A 19,987-nucleotide genomic window follows, 5' to 3' on the forward strand; every position below is an offset into this window, starting at 1 on the left:
CCACATCCTCTTCTGAAACTGGCCTAAATTTCTGCCAGTTCCCTGTACATATACTACTGCACCCATTTTTGAAAGATCTTCAGCAAAATTTTGCTCACATGTGATATTAATGATATTGTTCTATAATTTCCACATTCGGTTGGATCACCTTTCTTGGGAATAGGAATAAATATAGATCTCTTCCAGTCAGAAAGGGGCTTCAGGATTGGAGGAAGACTCATTAACAACCTGCATTATGCAGATGACACAACCTTGCTTGCTGAAAGTGAAGAGGACTTGAAGCACTTACTAATGAAGATCAAAGACCACAGCCTTCAGTACGGATTGCACCTCAACATAAGGAAAACAAAAATCTTCACAACTGGACCAATGAGTAACATCGTGATAAACGGAGAAAAGATTGAAGTTGTCAAGGATTTCATTTTACCTGGATCCACAATCAACACCTATGGAAGCAACAGTCAAGAAATCAAAAGATGTATTGCATTGGGTAAATTTGCTGCAAAGGACCTCTTTAACGTGTTGAAGAGCAAAGATGTCACCTTGAAGACTAAGGTGGGCCTGACCCAAGCCATGGTATTTTCAATCCCATCATATGCGTGTGAAAGCTGGACAAAGAATAAGGAAGGCCGAAGAAGAATTGATGCTTTTGAATTGTGCTGTTGACAAAGAATATTGAATATACCATGGACTGCCAGAAGAACGAATAAATCTGTCTTGGAAGAAGTACAACCAGCATGCTCCTTAGAAGCAAGGATGGCAAGACTGCATCTTACATACTTTGGACATGTTGTCAGGAGGGATCAGTCCCTGGAGAAGGATGTCATGCTTGGCAGAGTACAGGGTCAGTGGAAAAGAGGAAGACCCTCAAAGAGGTGGATTGAAACAGTGGCTGCAACAATGAGCTCATGTATAACAAGATTGTGAGGATGGCACAGGACCGGGCAGTGTTTCATTCTGTTGTGCATAAGGTCACTATGAGTCGAAACCGACTCAACCGCACCTAACAATAACAATAGTTTATACCCACTAAATCGTCACAATAAATGAAAATATTCTGGTGAAGATGCGAAACAGCAGAGACTTCTAATGGGAGTTTAAAATGATTCACTGACTTAGAAAAACTCTTTGAAACTGCAGGGAGGTGAACAGACCCTCCTCAATACTCAAAAACATCACCCCAAATATAAAACTCTTGCTAATTTGCACCAGGAACATGTACAAAAATACTCAAACAACTTCATTTACAATAGCAAAAAACTATCTAAAAACAGTCCCATTGACATCAGAGAAGAGGTTTTTTTTTCTTTAATTTTCCATGCATAATATAAAAGTATACAGCATTGAAAATAAACGAATTAGTGCTACACCCAGCAATAGGATTGAACTTCAAAAGCACAATGGTGAGAAAAACAATCAAGACCCCAAATTTATCCATTAAGATTAAACTCTTAATAAGTTCCCTAAGAGGCACATTTTTTAATAAGTCATCTAAGGATTCATAACAGCAGTGATATAAAGATTCTATGGAATACTTTGAAAATGACAGATTGTAAAGCAAAAAAAAAAAAAAAGATCAACTGCTAGAAATTTCATAGATTATAAACTAATAGAAAAACATCAAAAATATATATATATAAATACAGAATTCCTGATAATAGTTGTGATTGGGAATGGGGAGGGTGATGTGATTAGATGACTGTTCAAGTGGAATCTACAGTGATAGTAATGTTTTTGTCTTAATCTAGTGATTGGTAAAAAGTAAAGTACTATACTGATATGTGCAAAGAGCTGGAGATGGAAAACCAAAAGGGAAGAACATGCTTGGGGTTTCTCAAGCTGAAAGAACTGAAGAAAAAATTCAAGCCTCAAGTTGCAATAGTGAAGGACTCTATGGGGAAAACATTAAATGACACAGTAAGCATCAAAACAAGATGGAGGGAATACACAGAGTCATTATACCCAAAAGAATTAGTCGATGTTCAACCACTTCAAGAGGTGGCATATGATCAGGAACTGATGGTACTGAAGGAAGAAGTCCAAGCTGCTCTGAAAGCATTGGTGAAAAACAAGGCTCCAGGAATTGATGGAATATCAATTGAGATCTTTCAACAAACAGATGCAGCACTGGAGGTGTTTACTCATCTATGCCAAGAAATATGGAAGGTAGCTTCCTGGCCAACTGACTGGAAGAGATCCATATTTATGCCTATTCCCAAGAAAGGAGATCCAACTGAATGTGGGAATTACAGAACAATATCATTAATATCACATGCAAGCAAAATTTTGCTGAAGATCATTCAAAAACAGCTGAGCAGTATATTTACAGGGAACTGCCAGAAATTCAGGCCGGTTTCCAAAGACAGTGTGGAGCCAGGGGTATAATTGCTGATGACAGATGGATCCTGACTGAAAGCAGAGAATACTAGAAAGATGTTTACCTGTATTTTATTGACTGTGCAAAGGCATTCGACTGTGTGTATCATAACAAACTATGGATAACATTGCAAAGAATGGGAATCCCAGAACACTTAATTGTGCTCATGAGGAACCTTTACATAGATCAAGAGGCAGTTGCTCGAAGAGAACAAGGGGATACTGATTGGTTTAAAGTCAGGAAAGGTGTGCATCAGGGTTGCATTCTTTCACCATACCTACTCAATCTGTATGCTTAGCAAATAATCCTAGAAGCTGGACTATATGAAGAAGAAAGTGGGACCAGGATTGGAGGAAGATTCATTAACAACTTGCATTATGCAGATGACACAACGTTGCTTGCCGAAAGTGAAGAGGACTTGAAGCACTTACTAATGAAGATCAAAGACCACAGCCTTCAGTATGGATTGAACCTGAACATAAAGAAAACAAAAATCCTCACAACTGGACCAATGAGCAACATCATGATAAATGGAGAAAAGATTGAAGTTGTGAAAGATTTCATTTTACTGGAATCCACAATCAACAGCCATGGAAGCAGCAGTCAAGAAATCAAAAGATGTATTGATTGGGTAAATCTGCTGCAAAGGACCTCTTTAAAGTGTTGAAGAGCAAAGATGTCACCTTGAAGACTAAGGTGGGCCTGACCCAAGCCATAGTATTTTCAATCACATCATATGCATGTGAAAGCTGAACAATGAATAAGGAAGACCGAAGAAGAATTGACACCTTTGAATTCTGGTCTTGGCGAAGAATATTGAATATAATATGGACTGCCAAAAGAACAAACAAATCTGTCTTAGAAATACAGCCAGAATGCTCCTTAGAGGCAAGGGTCGCGAGACTTAGCCTTACGGACTTTGGACATGTTGTCAGGAGGGATCAGTCCCTGGAGAAGGACATCATGCTTGGCAGAGTACGAAGCCAGAGGAAAAGAGGAAGACCCTCAGCAAGGTGGATTGACACAGTGGCTGCAACAACGAGCTCAAGCATAACAACGATTGCAAAGATGGCTCAGAACCAGGTCGTGTTTTGTTCTGTTGTGCATAGGGTCGCTATGAGTTGGAATCAACTCAATGGCACCTAGCAACACCAACAACAACAATAAACTTAGATTTAGGCAAAAGCAATCCGTACCCTGGGCCCCACTCTAGAAACCCTGTATATTTCATAAACACTGAAAAAAATAGATTTATTTAAAGAATACACAAGCCTTGAGCACTTCCAACACTTATAGTCTTGTATGACTCATAACCTTGAACTTGCACTCTTGAGATTTACAATACCATGCCAGGCCACAGAAAGAATATTTCATCATTTTTGGCCTAAGTCATTGAGACAAAGGTGAGTATGTCTAAATGCCATGAAGCTTTATGGGTTGTGATGCTGATGACATCAGTGAGAGATTAAGCTCCAGAAAGCAGGTAGAATTTGAATGGAGGAAGTACTTAATAAGAGAAAACACAAATTAGTTAATTTATCAAATCCTTCTCCTCAGATAGTATTACTGTTCAGTTTTTATGAAGTTTCTTTTCCCAGTAGTGTTGAGTATTCTCTTCATGTTCCAAAAGATATTGCAGTGGTATTCATAGCAACCTCAATATTTGCAACTGTTGCACATTTTGCAATTTATACTTAAATTTATATTTTAATATAAAATATATCTATTAAATTATATTTATATTACAATTTATATTACTTTAAATCTGTACCTATACAGGATGTAATATACATGAAACATGATACTATGTTTACGCTAAGAATCTATACAGTGCTTTAAAAAAGGTGTATGATTAAATTAAAAGTGTTCATAATTTTTTTCTGCTATAAAACTTACCATATATAACCTGTTGTAGGGTAAAAACATCACAAAGTTTAATAAAGCAAAATGAAAATTTTATTCAGCATATATTCAAAAAGGCAAGAGCTGGAAGTGGACAAGCATGCTGCCAGAGCTCATGTCTACCCAGATCCAAGGAAATATTACAGAATAGGAAAGAAGGGAAAACAAACAAGGATGTTGCTAGACTCATGTCTATCCAAGTCCATGGAAATATTACAGAATAGGCAAGAATGGGAAAACAGACAAGCATGCTGCCAGAGCCATGTCTGCCAGAGTCCAAGGAACATTACAGAGTCATCAGTATATATTAACATTACAAATGGGCAAAACCGTTGAAAAAGCTTCATCTTTTCAGAAATTAGCTAGAAAATGTGATCTACAATCATTGGTACAGGTTTCACTAATGACAGTCAGAAGGGCTTCACTGAGCCAACAAATTTTCTATTCACTAAATGCTAAAAGAAAAAAAGAAGAGCGGAAAGTCTTATGCATTCTGTTTGACTGGTTTATGTGAAAGGATCCCTAAAAGATATTTGCCAAGGTTGTCTTAGCTATTGTCTTTATAACTCAGGGCCCAGTTGATGTGTCCTTGTGAGTACTTGTGTGTCCAGGTCCAGCTGGGTCATATTCTGCATGCTTAAGAAAAGGGAATAATGATTCCAATAGTATTTCCTAAATGGATCCCATTACAATGTTTGCATGTAATATACACAATTCATAGCTAATTTCTGGGTCACAAAATGGATTTAAAACTTTTCATTTGTAATATCAAATACCACTATCTGAGCAGAAATTTTCCTCTGAATAGATTCTAATTTTTTAACAGCCATCATGGATTCAATGTTGTCCCCATAAAAATGTGTGTATCAATTTGGATGGACCATGATTCCCGGTATTATATAATTGTCCACAATTTTGACATCTGATGTGATTTTCTAATGCATTGTAAATCCTGCCTCTATGATGTTAATGATGCGGGATGGGTGGCAGTTGCGTTGATGAGGCAGAACTCAAATTTACAGACTGGATTGTTTCTTGAGCAGGTTTCTTTTGGGATATAAAACAGAGAAGCCAACAGAGAGACAGGGGGACCTCATGCCACCAAGAAAGCAGTGGCTGGAGCACAGTGCGTCCTTTGGACTCGGGGTTCCTGTGAGGAGAAGCTCCTAGTCCAGGGGAAGACTGGTGAGAAGGACCTTCGTCCAGAGCCCACAGAGAGAGAAAGACTTCCCCTGGAACTGATGCCCTGAATTTGGACTTCGAGCCTACTTTACTGTGAGGAAATAAATATCTCTTTTTTAAAGTCACCCACTTGTGGTATTTCTCTTATAGCAGCACTAAATAACTCAGACAATAACTTTATTAAGGTATAAACCAAAGCCATACAATTTACTCATTTAAAGTGTACAATTCAATGGTTTTTAGTAAATTCACATATATGTGTAACCATCGCCTTAGTCAATTTTAGAACATTTTCATCATTTTAAAAAGAAACGCTGTACTCTTTTTACACTTAATTCTGCTCATGATGAACCTGTATATAGTCCAAGAAGCAGTCGTTAGAACAGAACAATGGGATTCTGTGTGGTTTAAGTCAGGAAAGGTGTGTGTCAGGGTTGTATACTTTCACCATACCTATTCAATCTGTATGTGGAGCAAATAATCCGAAAAGCTGGACTATATGGAGAAGAATGGGGCATCCGGATTGGAGGAAGACTCATTAACAACCTGCAATATGCAGATGACACAACCTTGCTTGTTGAAAGTGAAGAGGACTTGAAGCACTTACAGATGAAGATCGAAGACCACAGCCTTCAGTGTGGGTTACACTTCAACATAAAGAAAACAAAAATTCTCACAACTGGACTAGTAAGTCACATCATGATAAACGGGGAAAAGACTGAAGTTGTCAAGAATTTCATTTTACTTGGATTCACAATCAAAACCCACAGAGGCAGCAGTCAAGAAATCAAAAGATGCATTGCATTGGGAAAATCTGCTGCAAAAGACCTTTTCAAGTGTTGAAAAGCAAATATGTCACCTTGAAGACTAAAGTGTGCCTGACCCAAACCATGGTGTTTTCAATCGCCTCATATGCATGTTAAAGCTGGATGATGAATAAGGAAGGCCAGAGCAGAATAGATGCCTTTGAATTGTGATGTTGGTGAAGAATATTGAATATTCCACGGAGTGCCAAAGAACAAACAAATCTGTCTTGGGAGAAGTACAACCAGAATGCTCCTTAGAAGCAAGAATGGTGAGACTAGGTCTCACACACTTTGGACATGTTATCAGGAGGGATCAGTCCCTGGAGAGGGACATCATGCTTGGTAAAGGAGAGGGTCAGACAAAAAGAGGAAGACCCTCAATGAGATGGACTGACACAGTGGCTGCAACAATTGGCTAAAGCATAACCATTGTGAGCATGGCGCAGGACCAGGCAGTGTTTCGTTCTGTTGTGCATATTGTCCTATGAGTTGGAATCAACTCAGTGGCACCTAACAACAACAACAATCCTCTCATTCCCCTCCCACTCCCGGCCCTGAGAAAACTCTATAGATTCCCCAGTTCTGGACATTTCTTTGAAATAGAATCATGTAATATATGGTCTCTAGTGACTGACTCTTCTCACTTAGCATAATATTTACAGGGTTCACCCATGTTGTAGCAGGTAGCATTACTTCATTCATTCTTATGGCCAAATAACATTCCATTGTACAGATATGTCACATTTTTTTTTTATCCATTTGTTACTTCATAGCTATTTGAGATGCTGCTGTAAACATTTGTTTACAATTTTTGCATGGATATATGTTTTCTTTTTTTAGATATATACCTAGGAATGAAATTACAGGGTCATATGGTAACTAAGTTTAATAATTTGAGGGACTACCAGAATATTTTCCAAAATGGCTGTACCATTTTAAGACAGGGGATCCAGAGGCACCTGAGGTCAGCTCTGACCTTGTACATAACTGAAGCTGCAAATAGATAACAACAGACAAAACTCATCCTGGAACAATGAGTCAAAGCAACCTAATGATAGAGCTCACAGATTTCCTCAAAGCTGTCTTTTTTCAAAAGCAACCAGATGGAACCAGCCCTAGGGACATGCGCAGAACATCCACCTCTGACCGCTATGTGATCTTTCACTAGGGGCAACAGAGAGCTAAAGCTGAATCCGGGGAACCAGACTGGGGGAGCAGCACTTCATAATAAGTCCTGCTATGAACCCCAGAAGCCCAGGGGACTGGAGCCATCTTAGAAAACCACTGCGTGTGCACCTTAATTAACATATCCCCACCCAAATGGGCCACCTCCTGGAAAACCCTGCCTATGCCCATGAATAAACATAAATCCTTTCCCGCTCAAAAACCTTTAAAAACCTATGCAAGTTCTTAGTTCAGGGAGATGGCAGTAAGCGTTGCCTAGGCCCTCCTCATCTCCGCTTGCAAGCCTCTTTTAATAAAGCTTTGCTTGTATGGAAAATTCTCCATGCTTCACCTGTTCATTCTTGATCCATGAAAGGCAAGAACCTCCTTCAATTAAATGTGAAGAGGTGCTGGCAACAATTTCACATTCCCATTAGGAACACACAAAATTTTTAATTTCTCCACATTTTCACCAACACATGCTTTTTCTTTTCTTTTTTTTAAATAGAAGCTATCCTAGTGGGAATGAAGTGGTATCACACTGAAGTTTTGATTTGCATTTCCCTGATGACTAATAATGTTGAGTATCTTTTTTCCTGTGCATTTCTTCTTTGTAGAAATGTCTATTCATGTCTTTTATTTTCTTTTTAATTGGTTATTTGTCTGTTTATTTTGGAATAAAACTATATGAAATATATTTGATTTGCAAATACTTTCTCTAATTTTATGGGTTTTCACTTCTTTAATGTGATCCTTTGAAGCACAAAGTTTTCAAATTCAATTTATCTGTTTTTTTCCTTGTTTGCATGTGCTTTTGGTCTACATTTAAGAATCTTTTGCCAAATCCAAGGTCAAGATTTTTCCCTATGTTTTCTAAGCATTTCACAGTTTTAGTTCTTCCATTCAGGCCCTTGATTCATTTTGAGTTTTTTTTTTTTTTTAATCTCGTTTGAGTTAATCATCCTATTTTATCCTTTTGCATGTGGCTATCCATTTGTCCTAGCACCATTTAACAAAAAGACTATTCTTCCCCCACTGGATGATTTTGGCACCTTTGTTGAGATGAGTTCTACATATATGTGTGTGTATATATATGGAAAACCTGGTGGTGTAGTGGTTAAGTGCTAGGGCTGCTAACCAAGAGGTCGGCAGTTCAAATCCGCCAGGTGCTCCTTGGAAACTCTACAGGGCAGCTCTACTCTGTCCTATAGGGTTGCTATGAGTCGGAATCGACTCGGACGGCAGTGGGTTTTTTTTATATATATATATGGGTTAATTTCTACTCTTTCAATTCTAATCTATGATTTATATGTCTATTCTTGTGCTAAAAACACGAGAAAAATTTTCTTGTGCTAGTACCACATTATCTTGATTATTGTTGCTTTGTAGTAAGTTTGAAATCAACAAGTGTGAGTTCTCCTACTTTGTTCTTCTTTTTCAAGATTGTTTTGGTTATTCTGTGTCCCTAGTAATTCCATACGAATTTTAGAATCAGTTTGTCAATTTATGAAAAGAAATAATCTGAAATTCTTATGGGGATTGTGTTTAATCAGTAGATCAGTTTGGAGAATATTGCCATCTTAAAAATGCTAATTTCTCCAACTCATGAACATGATGTATTTTTTCTAATTATTTGGATCTTAAAGTTATGTCAGTAATAGTTTTCACTTTTCAGTATATGTCTTACACTTCTTTTCTAAAACTTATTCTTAAGTAGTTTATTCTGTAATTTTTGATGCTTTTGTAAATGGAATTGTTTGCTTAATTTCATTTTTGCATTATTCATTGCAAGTATATAGAAATACAATTGATTTTGGCATATTGATCTTGTATGTTATAACCTTGCTGAGTGCAGTTATTAGTCCAAATAGTGTCTTAGCAGATTAAGATTTTCTCTACACCATCTCTGAAGTCACCTGCAAATACAGTTTTACGTTTTTCTTTCCAATTTGGGCACCTATTATTTCTTCACCACGTAGAGTTTCCAAGGAGCACATGGTGGATTCAAACTGCCGACCTTTTGGTTAGCAGCCATAGCACTTAACCACTATGCCACTAGGGTTTTTTTTTTAATTAAAAAAAAACTTTTTAAAGAATCTTTTAGGTAGCATTAAAATTTAATCTTATAATTTGGAGGCAGTAATACACTTAGATCTAGACAAAAGGAGTCCCTATACAGAGGTCCTCTGTATTTCATATCGTTGTTCTTAGGTGCCATCAAGTCAGTTCCGACTCATAGCGACCATATGAATGACAGAACTAAACCCTGCCTGGTCCTGCACCATCCTCACAATCGTTGTTATGCTTGAACTCATTGTTGCAGCCACTGTGTCAATTCATCTTGTTGAGGGTCTTCCTCGTTTTTGCTGACCCTCCTCTTTACCAAGCATGACATCCTTCTCCAGGGACTGATACCACCTGATAACATGTCCAAAGTGGATGAGGCATAATCTTGCTATCCTTGCTTCCAAGGAGCATTCTGGTTGTACTTCTTCCAAGACAGATTTGTTCATTTTTTTGCAGTCCACAGTATATTCTTCACCAACACTGCAACTGAAAGGCGTCAATTCTTTGGTCTTCATCGTTCATTGTCCAGCTTTCCCATGCATATGAGGCTATTGAAAACACCATGGTCTGGGTCAGGCACACCTTAGTCTTCAAAGTGACATCTTTGCTTTTCAGGGCTTTAAAGAGACCTTTTGCAGCATTCCAATTCATGAATATGGTGTGTTTTTTTCTAATTATTTAGATCTTCTCAAATTCATTTCTACAATATTTTGCACTTTTAAAAATGTGTCTTATACTCTTTTATTATATTTATTCCTAAGTATTTCATTGTATTCTTCTTGATGCTTTTGTAAAGTGAATCGTTTCTCTTAATTTCCATTTTTGGATTGTTTATTTCAAGTATATAAAATTCAATTGGCTTTTGCACATTGATCTTGTATCCTGCAACCTCGCTGAGAGTGTATATTAGTCCAAATAGAATTTTAGCAGATTATTTAGGATTTTCTCTATGTCATCTCTCATGTCATCTGCAAATAAAGGGAGTCTTATCTCTTCCTTTCCAACTTGGTGCCTTTTATTTCTTCTTCCTCTTCTTATTCTTCCTTTTTTGCATAATTGCCCTATCTACAACCTCCACCATAAGTTGAATAGACATAGAATGAGTGGACATCCTGTTTTTTTCCTGATCCAAAAGGGAAGTATGCAGTCCATTAAGTACAATGTTAACTGTGGGTTTGTCATAGATTTCATTTGTGAAGTGGAAGAAAGGGAGATATGTAGAGGTTGTAAAACTATTATGTTACAATGCATGAAAACAGCAGTTTTATATGTCAAAAAGAGTGAAATGCTGGGAATTTCATAGGATTCAACCCAATATAAGGAATAGCTAAGAAAATGTAAAATACAAAATTCAGGATAGTGGTTATTTCTTGGCAAGAGGGAGGATGATTAGACTGAGAGTCTTACAGAAGGATTCTAGATGACTGTAAATGTCATTTTTCCATTTAAGTGGTGGACATATATGTTTATATTATATGACTATTCTATAAGAAAATAGTTCAATTACACACACTTTTTATGTGTGCTATATTTCATAAATAAAATTTTAAAAACTTTCATATTTTAAATACATTCTAGTGTTAAAGATATGGTTCCAGAATATAGAGCTCATCACTATTTCACAAGGGTCTTTTTAATCATGTTTTCTCTAAGGACCTATCCACAGGGTCCAGAGTCAGTGGTCCTTGAATGAGGGGCAGATAGCTGCAGATTTAACAAAGACCCAAGATGCTGCAGGTGGCTAAGGCCATCACTGGGTGAAATCCTGCCCTAGCAAATGCCATGGAGGCCTGTCCAGGAGCTGTCCCCAGAAGTGGTGCTGACAATAATGGAAGTCAGTGAGGATGAGAACAAAAGGCTCTCTGGCATTCAATTTTCCAGGGAGTCATCCATTCTCATCGTGAATTATCTCCTGAGATTAAAAAAAAGATCCTCAATAAAACCAAACTTTCTCCTTGCTTCTCTATAGTGTCACATCCAACACCTCCCCTATATGGTTGAGTCCTTCAAAGACTACAGTGATCATATTGCCTTTATTCAAGCACATTTGATGCGTGTATTTCATGTGAAATGAATAAGAAACAACAGAAAAGGTGACACAAGGTATAAAGAAGAAAGTCAAAGTCATTGCTAGCAGGTAATCAATAAGAAGGAATCAAAGCAAATTAACTCTCAGGGAAACATAATTCACCTCAGCCTATAAAACCCATAATTGTGTCTTTGATTATAGTACTAAAAATATATATATATATATTACTAGATTCACTCAAAATGCTGATACATATTTCAAAAAAGATGAGGAAAACTAACTGCTAAAGCAAATGCTAAAAAATGTGTGAAAACAAAAGGATTGTAAGGTCCAAGAATAGATGGCTATAATTTGCTAAATTTCATTGAGTACTTACAGTATGCCAGGCATTGTGCCTACTGAGTTCCCAACAGTAATTACATTCTTGATCAATGTCACTCCAAGTGTAATACTTGGACTATCCACAGTGGAATCACCTATGAGTTTGTCAGACATGCATATTCATGGGCCCACCTCACAGTAACCAAAGCCAAACCCGTTGCCATTGAGCCAATTCTGACTCACAGCAGCTTTATAGGACAGAGTAGAACTGCAGCTATAGGGTTTACAATGAGCATTTGTTGGATTCAAACTCACTACCTTTTGGTTAGCAGGCAAATGCTTAACTACTGCACCACCAGGGCTACCAAAATCACTGAGGATGAGTCCAGGAATCTGTGAATTAACAAGTTCTCCAGTTCTCATACACATTAACATTGGAGAACAACTGCTGTAGGCGATATGTCAAATCCACTCATAATAATTCCATTCCCCTCACCAGAGAATGCTTTATGAAGGGTTCTGTATGTCCCAATTCAGGCATATCAGCTGTGAAAGGATGTTTTCTGAAAGAGTCATTGGAAAAGTAACCTCTTTATTTTAAAAAAAAAAAAAAAGGCATAGTCAGCTGTCTGGTATACAATGCCTGTAAGTGATGCAGCCATCTGGTGACCTTCAGGGAAACCTGTCCTAGAACACAATCAGTCAAATATCACAAAGCTAGAGAGGAGCAAAGTCAGTTTCCATACCTATTTTGCACTACTGTTAGTCACTAGGAGACCCCGGTGATGTAGTGTTTAATTGCTACGGATGCTAACCAAGAGGTTGGCAGTTTGAATCCACCAGGTGCTCCTTGGAAACTCTATCCGGCAGTTCTACTCTGTCCTAATGGGTCGCTATGAGTCAGAATTGACTCGATGGCAGTGAGTTTTTCTGTGGGTTAGTCACTATGGTATAAACCATTGTATCAAAAGAATTGAAAACAAGAACACAGATACTTGTAAACCAATGTTCATTGCAGCATATTCACGATAGCCATAAGGTGGAAACAGGCTAAATGCCCATCAACAGATCAGTGGGTCAGCAAAATGTCATAATACAATGGAGTACTACTTGCCATAAAGAGAAATAGCCCTGATACATCCAACAACATAGCTGAACTTTAAAATATTACGCAGAGTGAAATGTCAGTTAAAAAAGGACAAATACTATATGATCCCTCATAAATGAAATACCTAGGATAAGGCAGTGTACAGAGAACAAAGTTTATTAGTGGTTACCAGGGTCAGCAAGTAAGAAAAAAGAAAGGGAGGCTCATTGCTTAGGGACACTGGCTAAGGGTGATGGAAAAACTTGAACATGAATAGTGGTGATGATTGAACAACATGAAGAAAGTAATTAATGCCACTAAATGGCACATGTAAAAAATGTTGAAATGACAAATGTGTCAGTATATATATAGTTACCAAAATAAACATAAATAAATAAATGCTTTAACATGCCTTGCTAATAAGGTAAAAATTATCACAAGACAGAAGCATGTGTAAGTAAATAAATATACTCATAAGTAAAAATGCATTTGAATTGATAAACATATAAAGTTTTTTATCATCGAAACGAAAAAAAAGAACTGTTAATAAAAGAGTCTAACATTCTGATTCACCCGGTTTTCTTTCACAATGACTCACTCTAGAAGTCTAAGCCTAAGGCAGATGAAAAAATCATGAAAAAGAAAATGTTCTCTGCAGGAGTTTCTTCAAGGCTCCCTTCATGTCCCTGTTCCTCAGGCTGTAGACAAATGGGTTCATCATTGGAGGGACCACAGTGTACATCACTGAGGCTACTGCTGTCTTCTTGAAAGAACGAGTAACTGCAGAACTAATGTACACCCCAAAAGCTGTCCCATAGAATAAGAAAACCACTGACAGGTGAGACCCACAGGTGGAGAAAGCCTTATACATTCCACCAGCTGATGGTATTCTCAGAATGGAAGAAACAATTTTAAAGTAAGAAAAAATAATCCCAAGGAGAGGAACACTACCCAGTACGCTAGTTAGTAAATATGTCAGGATGTTATTGAGAAGAGTATTGGAGCAGGCAAGTTTGATGACCTGAGCAAGCTCACAGAAGAAGTGAGGGATTTCCCTGTCTGTGCAGAAGGACAGCCTTAGTATCATCAGACTGTGGAGCAGGGCATCCACCAAACTAATGAACAAGGAGAGTAGAATCAGCAGACCACAGAGGTGAGAGTTCATGATGACTGTGTACCTCAGTGGTTGGCAGATGGCCACATAGCGGTCATAGGCCATTGCTGCAAGGAGAAAATTTTCCATGCCTGCAAATATCATGAGGAAGCAAACCTGGGTGAGGCAGCCTGTGTAACTGATGGATTTGTTCTGTGTCTGGATGTTCACCAGCATCTTGGGGACCGTGGTGGTGCTGAAACAGATGTCAGTGAAGGACAGGTTGGAGAGGAAAAAGTACATGGGGGTGTGGAGGTGGGAGTCTGAGCTGATGGCCAGGATAATGAGTAGGTTCCCCAACACAGTGACGAGGTACATGGTCAGGAATAGTCCGAACAGGAAGGGCTGCAGTTCTGAATCCTCTGAGAGCCCCAGGAGGGAGAATGCTGCTACACCAGTTTGGTTTTCTGATGTCATGTTGTTGATGAGTCTGATGATGGAAGTGATAGGAAAGAGATCTAAAAGAGGTGCTTATTTCAGAGAAATTCTCGCATCTGTATTGTGAAACGAAGTGAATACTACAAATCTTTCTACTCTCTGTCTCCTTCTCCCTCCTCCTCTTTCTATTCCTTCGTCTGTCTTTGTCCCATCCTCCCTTCCTCCTTCCTTCTGTTTTCTCTCTTATCCATTACCATATCTCCCCCCAAATTTCCACCTGAATAAAGACACAAATAGGCTCCTTGATTTTTTTTTTCTTGTTGTTCTGTGCCTTGAGTCAAATCAGACTCATAGCAACCCTATAAGACAAAGTAGAACTGCCCCCTAGGGTTTCCAATGAGCAGCTGGTAGATTTGAACTGCTGATCTTTTGGTTAGCAGCCAAACTCTTAGACACTATGACACTAGTGCTCCTTGCTTTAAAAGTCTTCAACTCTCTGACCACATAGGTAGTATTTATGTGTTTATTGAATATCTATTCTTTATCCACATTGTGCCAAGTAATAGGAATAAAAGAGAAAATATACATGGCTTTTTCCTTGGGAATTTTCCCAAGCCTTCGAACCAGCAGAAAAACAAACTCTACATCCATGTTTTAGAACAATGGTTCTTAAACTGCTTCTTGTCAGAATCAGTTGAAGGACTTGTTGAGCCCCCACACTCAGACTATTGGCTTCAGAATTTGGGGTCTAAGGCTCTAAAATTGTTCTTTCTAACAAATTCTCAAATGCTATTGCTGATGGCCTGGGACTATACTTTGAGGTCCACTCTTCTAGAAAATCAACCATTGTGGTTCATGTACAATCAATTCATCTGCAGGGAGGAAAAGATGTGGTGCACTTCATGAGGAGATGGGGACCTGGCTCACCAGGCTCTGCAGAGGGACTTGGGGAGGAGTTCAACTCTTGACTCAATCAAGCTTCTTCATTTTCATTTTTTCCTCAAAATTTGTCCTTTCAATTTTCTTTTTCCACCGGAATGTCCCATCATTTAGGTTCTTATCCCTTGTTGCTATTGTTCTAATTAACAGTTGTATTATCAGAATTGATAATAATAAAGGTCAAAGTTGTCAAAAACTGCTGCCATTACCACTACTAACACTTACTGAGCTCCGGCTATTCCAAGCCATTTTTAGGATTTGCTACAGATTCCATCACTTGCCTCTTGAAAAGTTCCAACTGAATTGAAACCCAGTTGCTTTCCATGGTGTTCAAAGTCACCTAAACTCTGACCACACAGGTAGTGACAGCATCAAAACAAGACCCACAGTCAGGACCTGAGGTCAGGATAGAGTGTGCTACGTGAAACTTCATGCTATTATCCGATTATGGCAATGAGACTCTTTTCTTCCAATTATTTGAAGATGGAAACATTATTCCCATAAATGATATATACCCATTGCCATCTAGGCGATTCCAACTCATAGCATCCCTACAGAACAGAGTTACACTGCTGTATAGAGTTTCCAAGGTTGAAACCTGCCACATCATTCCCCGATGGAGAAGCTGGCAGATTGGAACCGCCAACCTTTCAGTTAGCAACAGAGCTCTTAATCACTGCACCACAAGGACACCAAGGAAATATGTAGGACATCTTTTTTCCCCAAAAACAGAGGAATGGGGGGAAAAAGAAAATACATGGTCTTCAAAAACTGGAGAAAAAAAAAGCAACAACTTGTTAGTGTGTCCTAAGCAGAATCCTGATATCTTTGCTTTTTAACACTTTTAAGCGGTCTTTGGCAGCAGATTTGCCCAATGCAATGTCATCTGATTTCCTGCCTGCTGCTTCCATGCACGTTGATTGTAGATCTCGGTAAAATGAAATCCTTGACAACTTCAATATTTTCTCCCTTTATCGTGATGTTGCTTAATGTCTGAGTTGTGAAAATTTCCGTTTTCTTTATATTTAGGTGTAATCCATGGTGATGAAGGCTGTAATCTTTGATCTTCATCTGCAAATGCTTCAAGCTCTTTTAATGTTCAGGAAGCAAACCTGTGCCATTTGCACATTGCAGGTTGTTAATGAAACTTCCTCCAGTCCTGATACCCTGTTCTTCTTCATAAAATCCTGCCTCTAAGATTATTGCCTCAGCATACAGGTTGAATTAGCATGGTGAAAAGATACAACCCTGACACACACTATTCCTGATTTTAAATCATGCTGTGTCCCCTCGTTCTGTTTGAACAACTGCCTCTCAGCCTGTGTACAGGCTCTGCATGAGCACACTTGAGTGTTCTGGAATTTCAGTCTTTCTCAGTGTTATCCATAATTTGTTATGATACACACAATTGAATGTCTTTGCATACTAAATAAAACACAGGTTTCTCTGCTTTTAGCCAATATCCATCTGACATCTGCAACGATATCCCTCATATCACATCCTCTCCTTTGTTCCACATCCTCTTCTGAATTACCTTCAGCAAAATTTTACTTACTTGTGATATTAATGAAATTGTTCACCGATTTTTGTATTCTGTTGAATCACCTTTCTTCGCGATGGGCACAAATATGGATCTCTTCCAGTTGTCCAGGTAGCTGTCTTCCAAATTTCTTGGCATAGACGAGCGACCACTTTCAGCATTAAATCTGTTAGTTGAAATATCTCAATTGGTATCCCATCAATTTCTGAAGACTTGTTTTTCGCCAATGCCTTCCATGCAGCCTGGACTTCTTCCTTCAGTACAACTGGTTGTCATCATATGATACCTCCTGAAATGGTTGAACACAGATCTTTTTTTTTTTTTTGGTGTAGTAACTCTGTGTATTCCTTCCATCTTCTTTTGATGCTTCCTGTATTATTCAATATTTTGCCCATAGAATTCTTCAGAACTGCAACTCAAGATTTGAATTCTTTCTTCAGTTCTTTCAGCTTGAAAAATGCCAAGCATGTTCTTCCCTTGTGGTTTTATATTTTCAGGTCTTTGCACTTTTCATTATAATACTTTAATTTGTCTTCTCGAGCTAACCTTTGAAGTCTTCTGTTCAGCTCTTTAACGTCAACATTTCTTCCATTTGCTTTAGCTACTCTGTGTTCAAGGGCAAGATTCAGAGTCTCTTCTGACATCCATTTTGATCTTTTATTTCTTTTCAGTCTTTTTAATGGCCCTGTGCTTTTGTAATGTATGATGTCTTTGATGTCATCCACAACTCATCTGGTCTTCAGTCACTGGTGCTTAAAGTCAAAAATGAAAGATGTCACTTTGAAGATTAAGATGCACCTGATTCAAGCTATGGTATTTTCAATGGTCTCATACACATGGGAAAAATGGGCAAAAAATAAGGAATATTAAAGAAGAATTGATGCATTTGAATTATGGTGTCAGCAAAGAATATTTACAATATCATGGACTTACAGAAGAATGAACAAATCTGTCTTGGAGGGAGTAGAGCCAGAATGGTCCTTAGAAGCAAGGTATGTGAGAAATTGTCTCAGGTCCATTGAACATGTTATCTCCAGTCCCTGGAGAAAAACATGATGCTTGGTAATGTAGAGGGTCAGCAAAAACTACGAAGACTGTCAACAAGATGGATTGACACAGTGGCTACAGCAATGGGCTTAAGCATAACAAGGATCATGAGGATAGTGCAGGACCAGGCAGTGTTTTTTTCCATTATACATAGGGTCACTATAAGTCAGAGCTGACCCACTAGTACCTAACAACAACAACAATCAGAATTGAGAATAAGAAAGACATACTCTATCAGCACAACCATCTAGGCTTCTTACAGGGGGTCTCAATGGTAGTAGAAAAAGAAGAAAGTTTGCCAAGTCACCTTAAAGGAGAAGAAAGACACTGAGCAAATTATAAGAGGACACATTAAATACTTATATAGTTGTAGGACTTAAAAAATTTAATCAGTACAAGCTGCTTAGCAAGGAGCCTGGCATCTGGTGAGTGTGAAGTACTATTTAAGACTATCATGATAATCGAATACAATAATGGAACTTATTTTTTAGTAATTCCTTACCTTCTCAAATGCAGCAATGTATGAAATAAACGCATATACACTCTTTTCTGTTTAACTGCCACTCCCATTTTTACATGTAAATCAATGGAAAAAGAAACCACAGAATTTCAAATTTCAAATGGAATAATTAGTTTCTTATTAATAGATTTTTACTTCTAAATTTATTTTCTTCTTCCTTTCCTCTCTTTTCAGATAGCCCGCTGTGATCTGTCCTTCTCTTCTTCTCTTCCATTTTATGCCAGAGGATTGGAATAATCCCTCACTGCTCGGTAGCTTCACTCATCCCCTCTTCCTTTTATGTTTTGATTCATAGTCTCCATAGTATAAGTAGCAGGTGTTAGGAAAAGAAATATTGAAAATCAATCATGGAATTTTGGCTCTTCTTTCCTTCTGTTTCTGGCTGGGCCACATCAAACCTGGGGTAGGAAACATGGGCACTGGCTCTTATGAGAATCCTGAGGTTGTGTACCAAGTTAAACTCTTAGTACACTTCCATTTCTGATGTTAAAATGAGCCTCCTGAAAATACCTGGATCCCTAAAACCAGGTAAGAGTTGATTGACTACAACCTCGATGCATTTTCCCATTTTTCTGATGAATCAGCACCTTAGAAAAAGTCGTGAAAGTGCCTATTGCTAGGGTGAACAACTCATTAGAAATCTTATTTTTTTCTCTTAATGGTACTAGGCAAACAAACTCTGTCCCCTCAACACAAATATCCAGGCAGCTTGACAGGAGGGTCTGACCTTAAGCATGAGGTCCTGACAACAAGCAATCTTAATAGCATCAATTAATTGGTGTAATATTTGCACTCAGACAGACCTAACTTTAATCCAGTCTCTAGCACTTGGTTTATCAACAAGAATATTTCTAGAACTCTTTGAGAATCTTCCATTACCTCACTGTATAGTGGGGACCATCACAAAACCTTACAGGAATTTTATAAGGATGAAAAATGAACAGATAAAACCCTCAAACAAGATGTTCAGCATATGACACCCTCTCAGTATTTCCTGTTGTGTTTTGTTCTGCATGAGCACAACCTGATGGTTCATTATAGAAGTGAGTAATTGGTGCACCAAAATAAAAGAAGTATAAAGAGAGAAAAAACATCCCTAGCAAGATAACTGCAAATTTTAAGGAGGAATAGATATGCTAAAACTCTCCCGAGACTCTTCCTCATGTAAAAAAAGCATGGGAAAGAAAGAATCCAAGTAAATATGAATGATATCAGTATTCATTTCTAATGATATAAAACGCATAGAAATTGAAATGAATTAAGCACACCCAGATGTATAGACACAAATAACGAAAACCCAAAAGAGAAAAGTACCTCGTCTAAAATGACACCTATGGTTAGGAAAAATTTAAATAAGTTTTAAAATTACATGGATATAAATTTACACTTTTTATTCTGAAACATTTCAAGGATCTGAGCAGTACAGAGAAAAACAATAAAAGCCTGGTTTTTCACCACGCTCCACCATCAAATTA

General features: G+C 38.0%; 1 protein-coding gene across 1 annotated transcript; it reads right to left on the minus strand.

The window, feature by feature from the left end:
* Positions 1-13,320: 13,320 nt before the first annotated feature.
* On the minus strand, positions 13,321-15,176 carry LOC100663020 (putative gustatory receptor clone PTE03). The gene has a single exon (XM_003423650.4). It carries the CDS (start codon positions 14,503-14,505, stop codon positions 13,567-13,569), a length of 939 nt encoding a protein of 312 aa, XP_003423698.4. The 5' UTR covers positions 14,506-15,176; the 3' UTR covers positions 13,321-13,566.
* Positions 15,177-19,987: the final 4,811 nt, after the last annotated feature.

This window comes from Loxodonta africana, chromosome 3, assembly GCF_030014295.1.
Source record: "Loxodonta africana isolate mLoxAfr1 chromosome 3, mLoxAfr1.hap2, whole genome shotgun sequence".
NCBI classification, from domain to species: domain Eukaryota; kingdom Metazoa; phylum Chordata; class Mammalia; order Proboscidea; family Elephantidae; genus Loxodonta; species Loxodonta africana.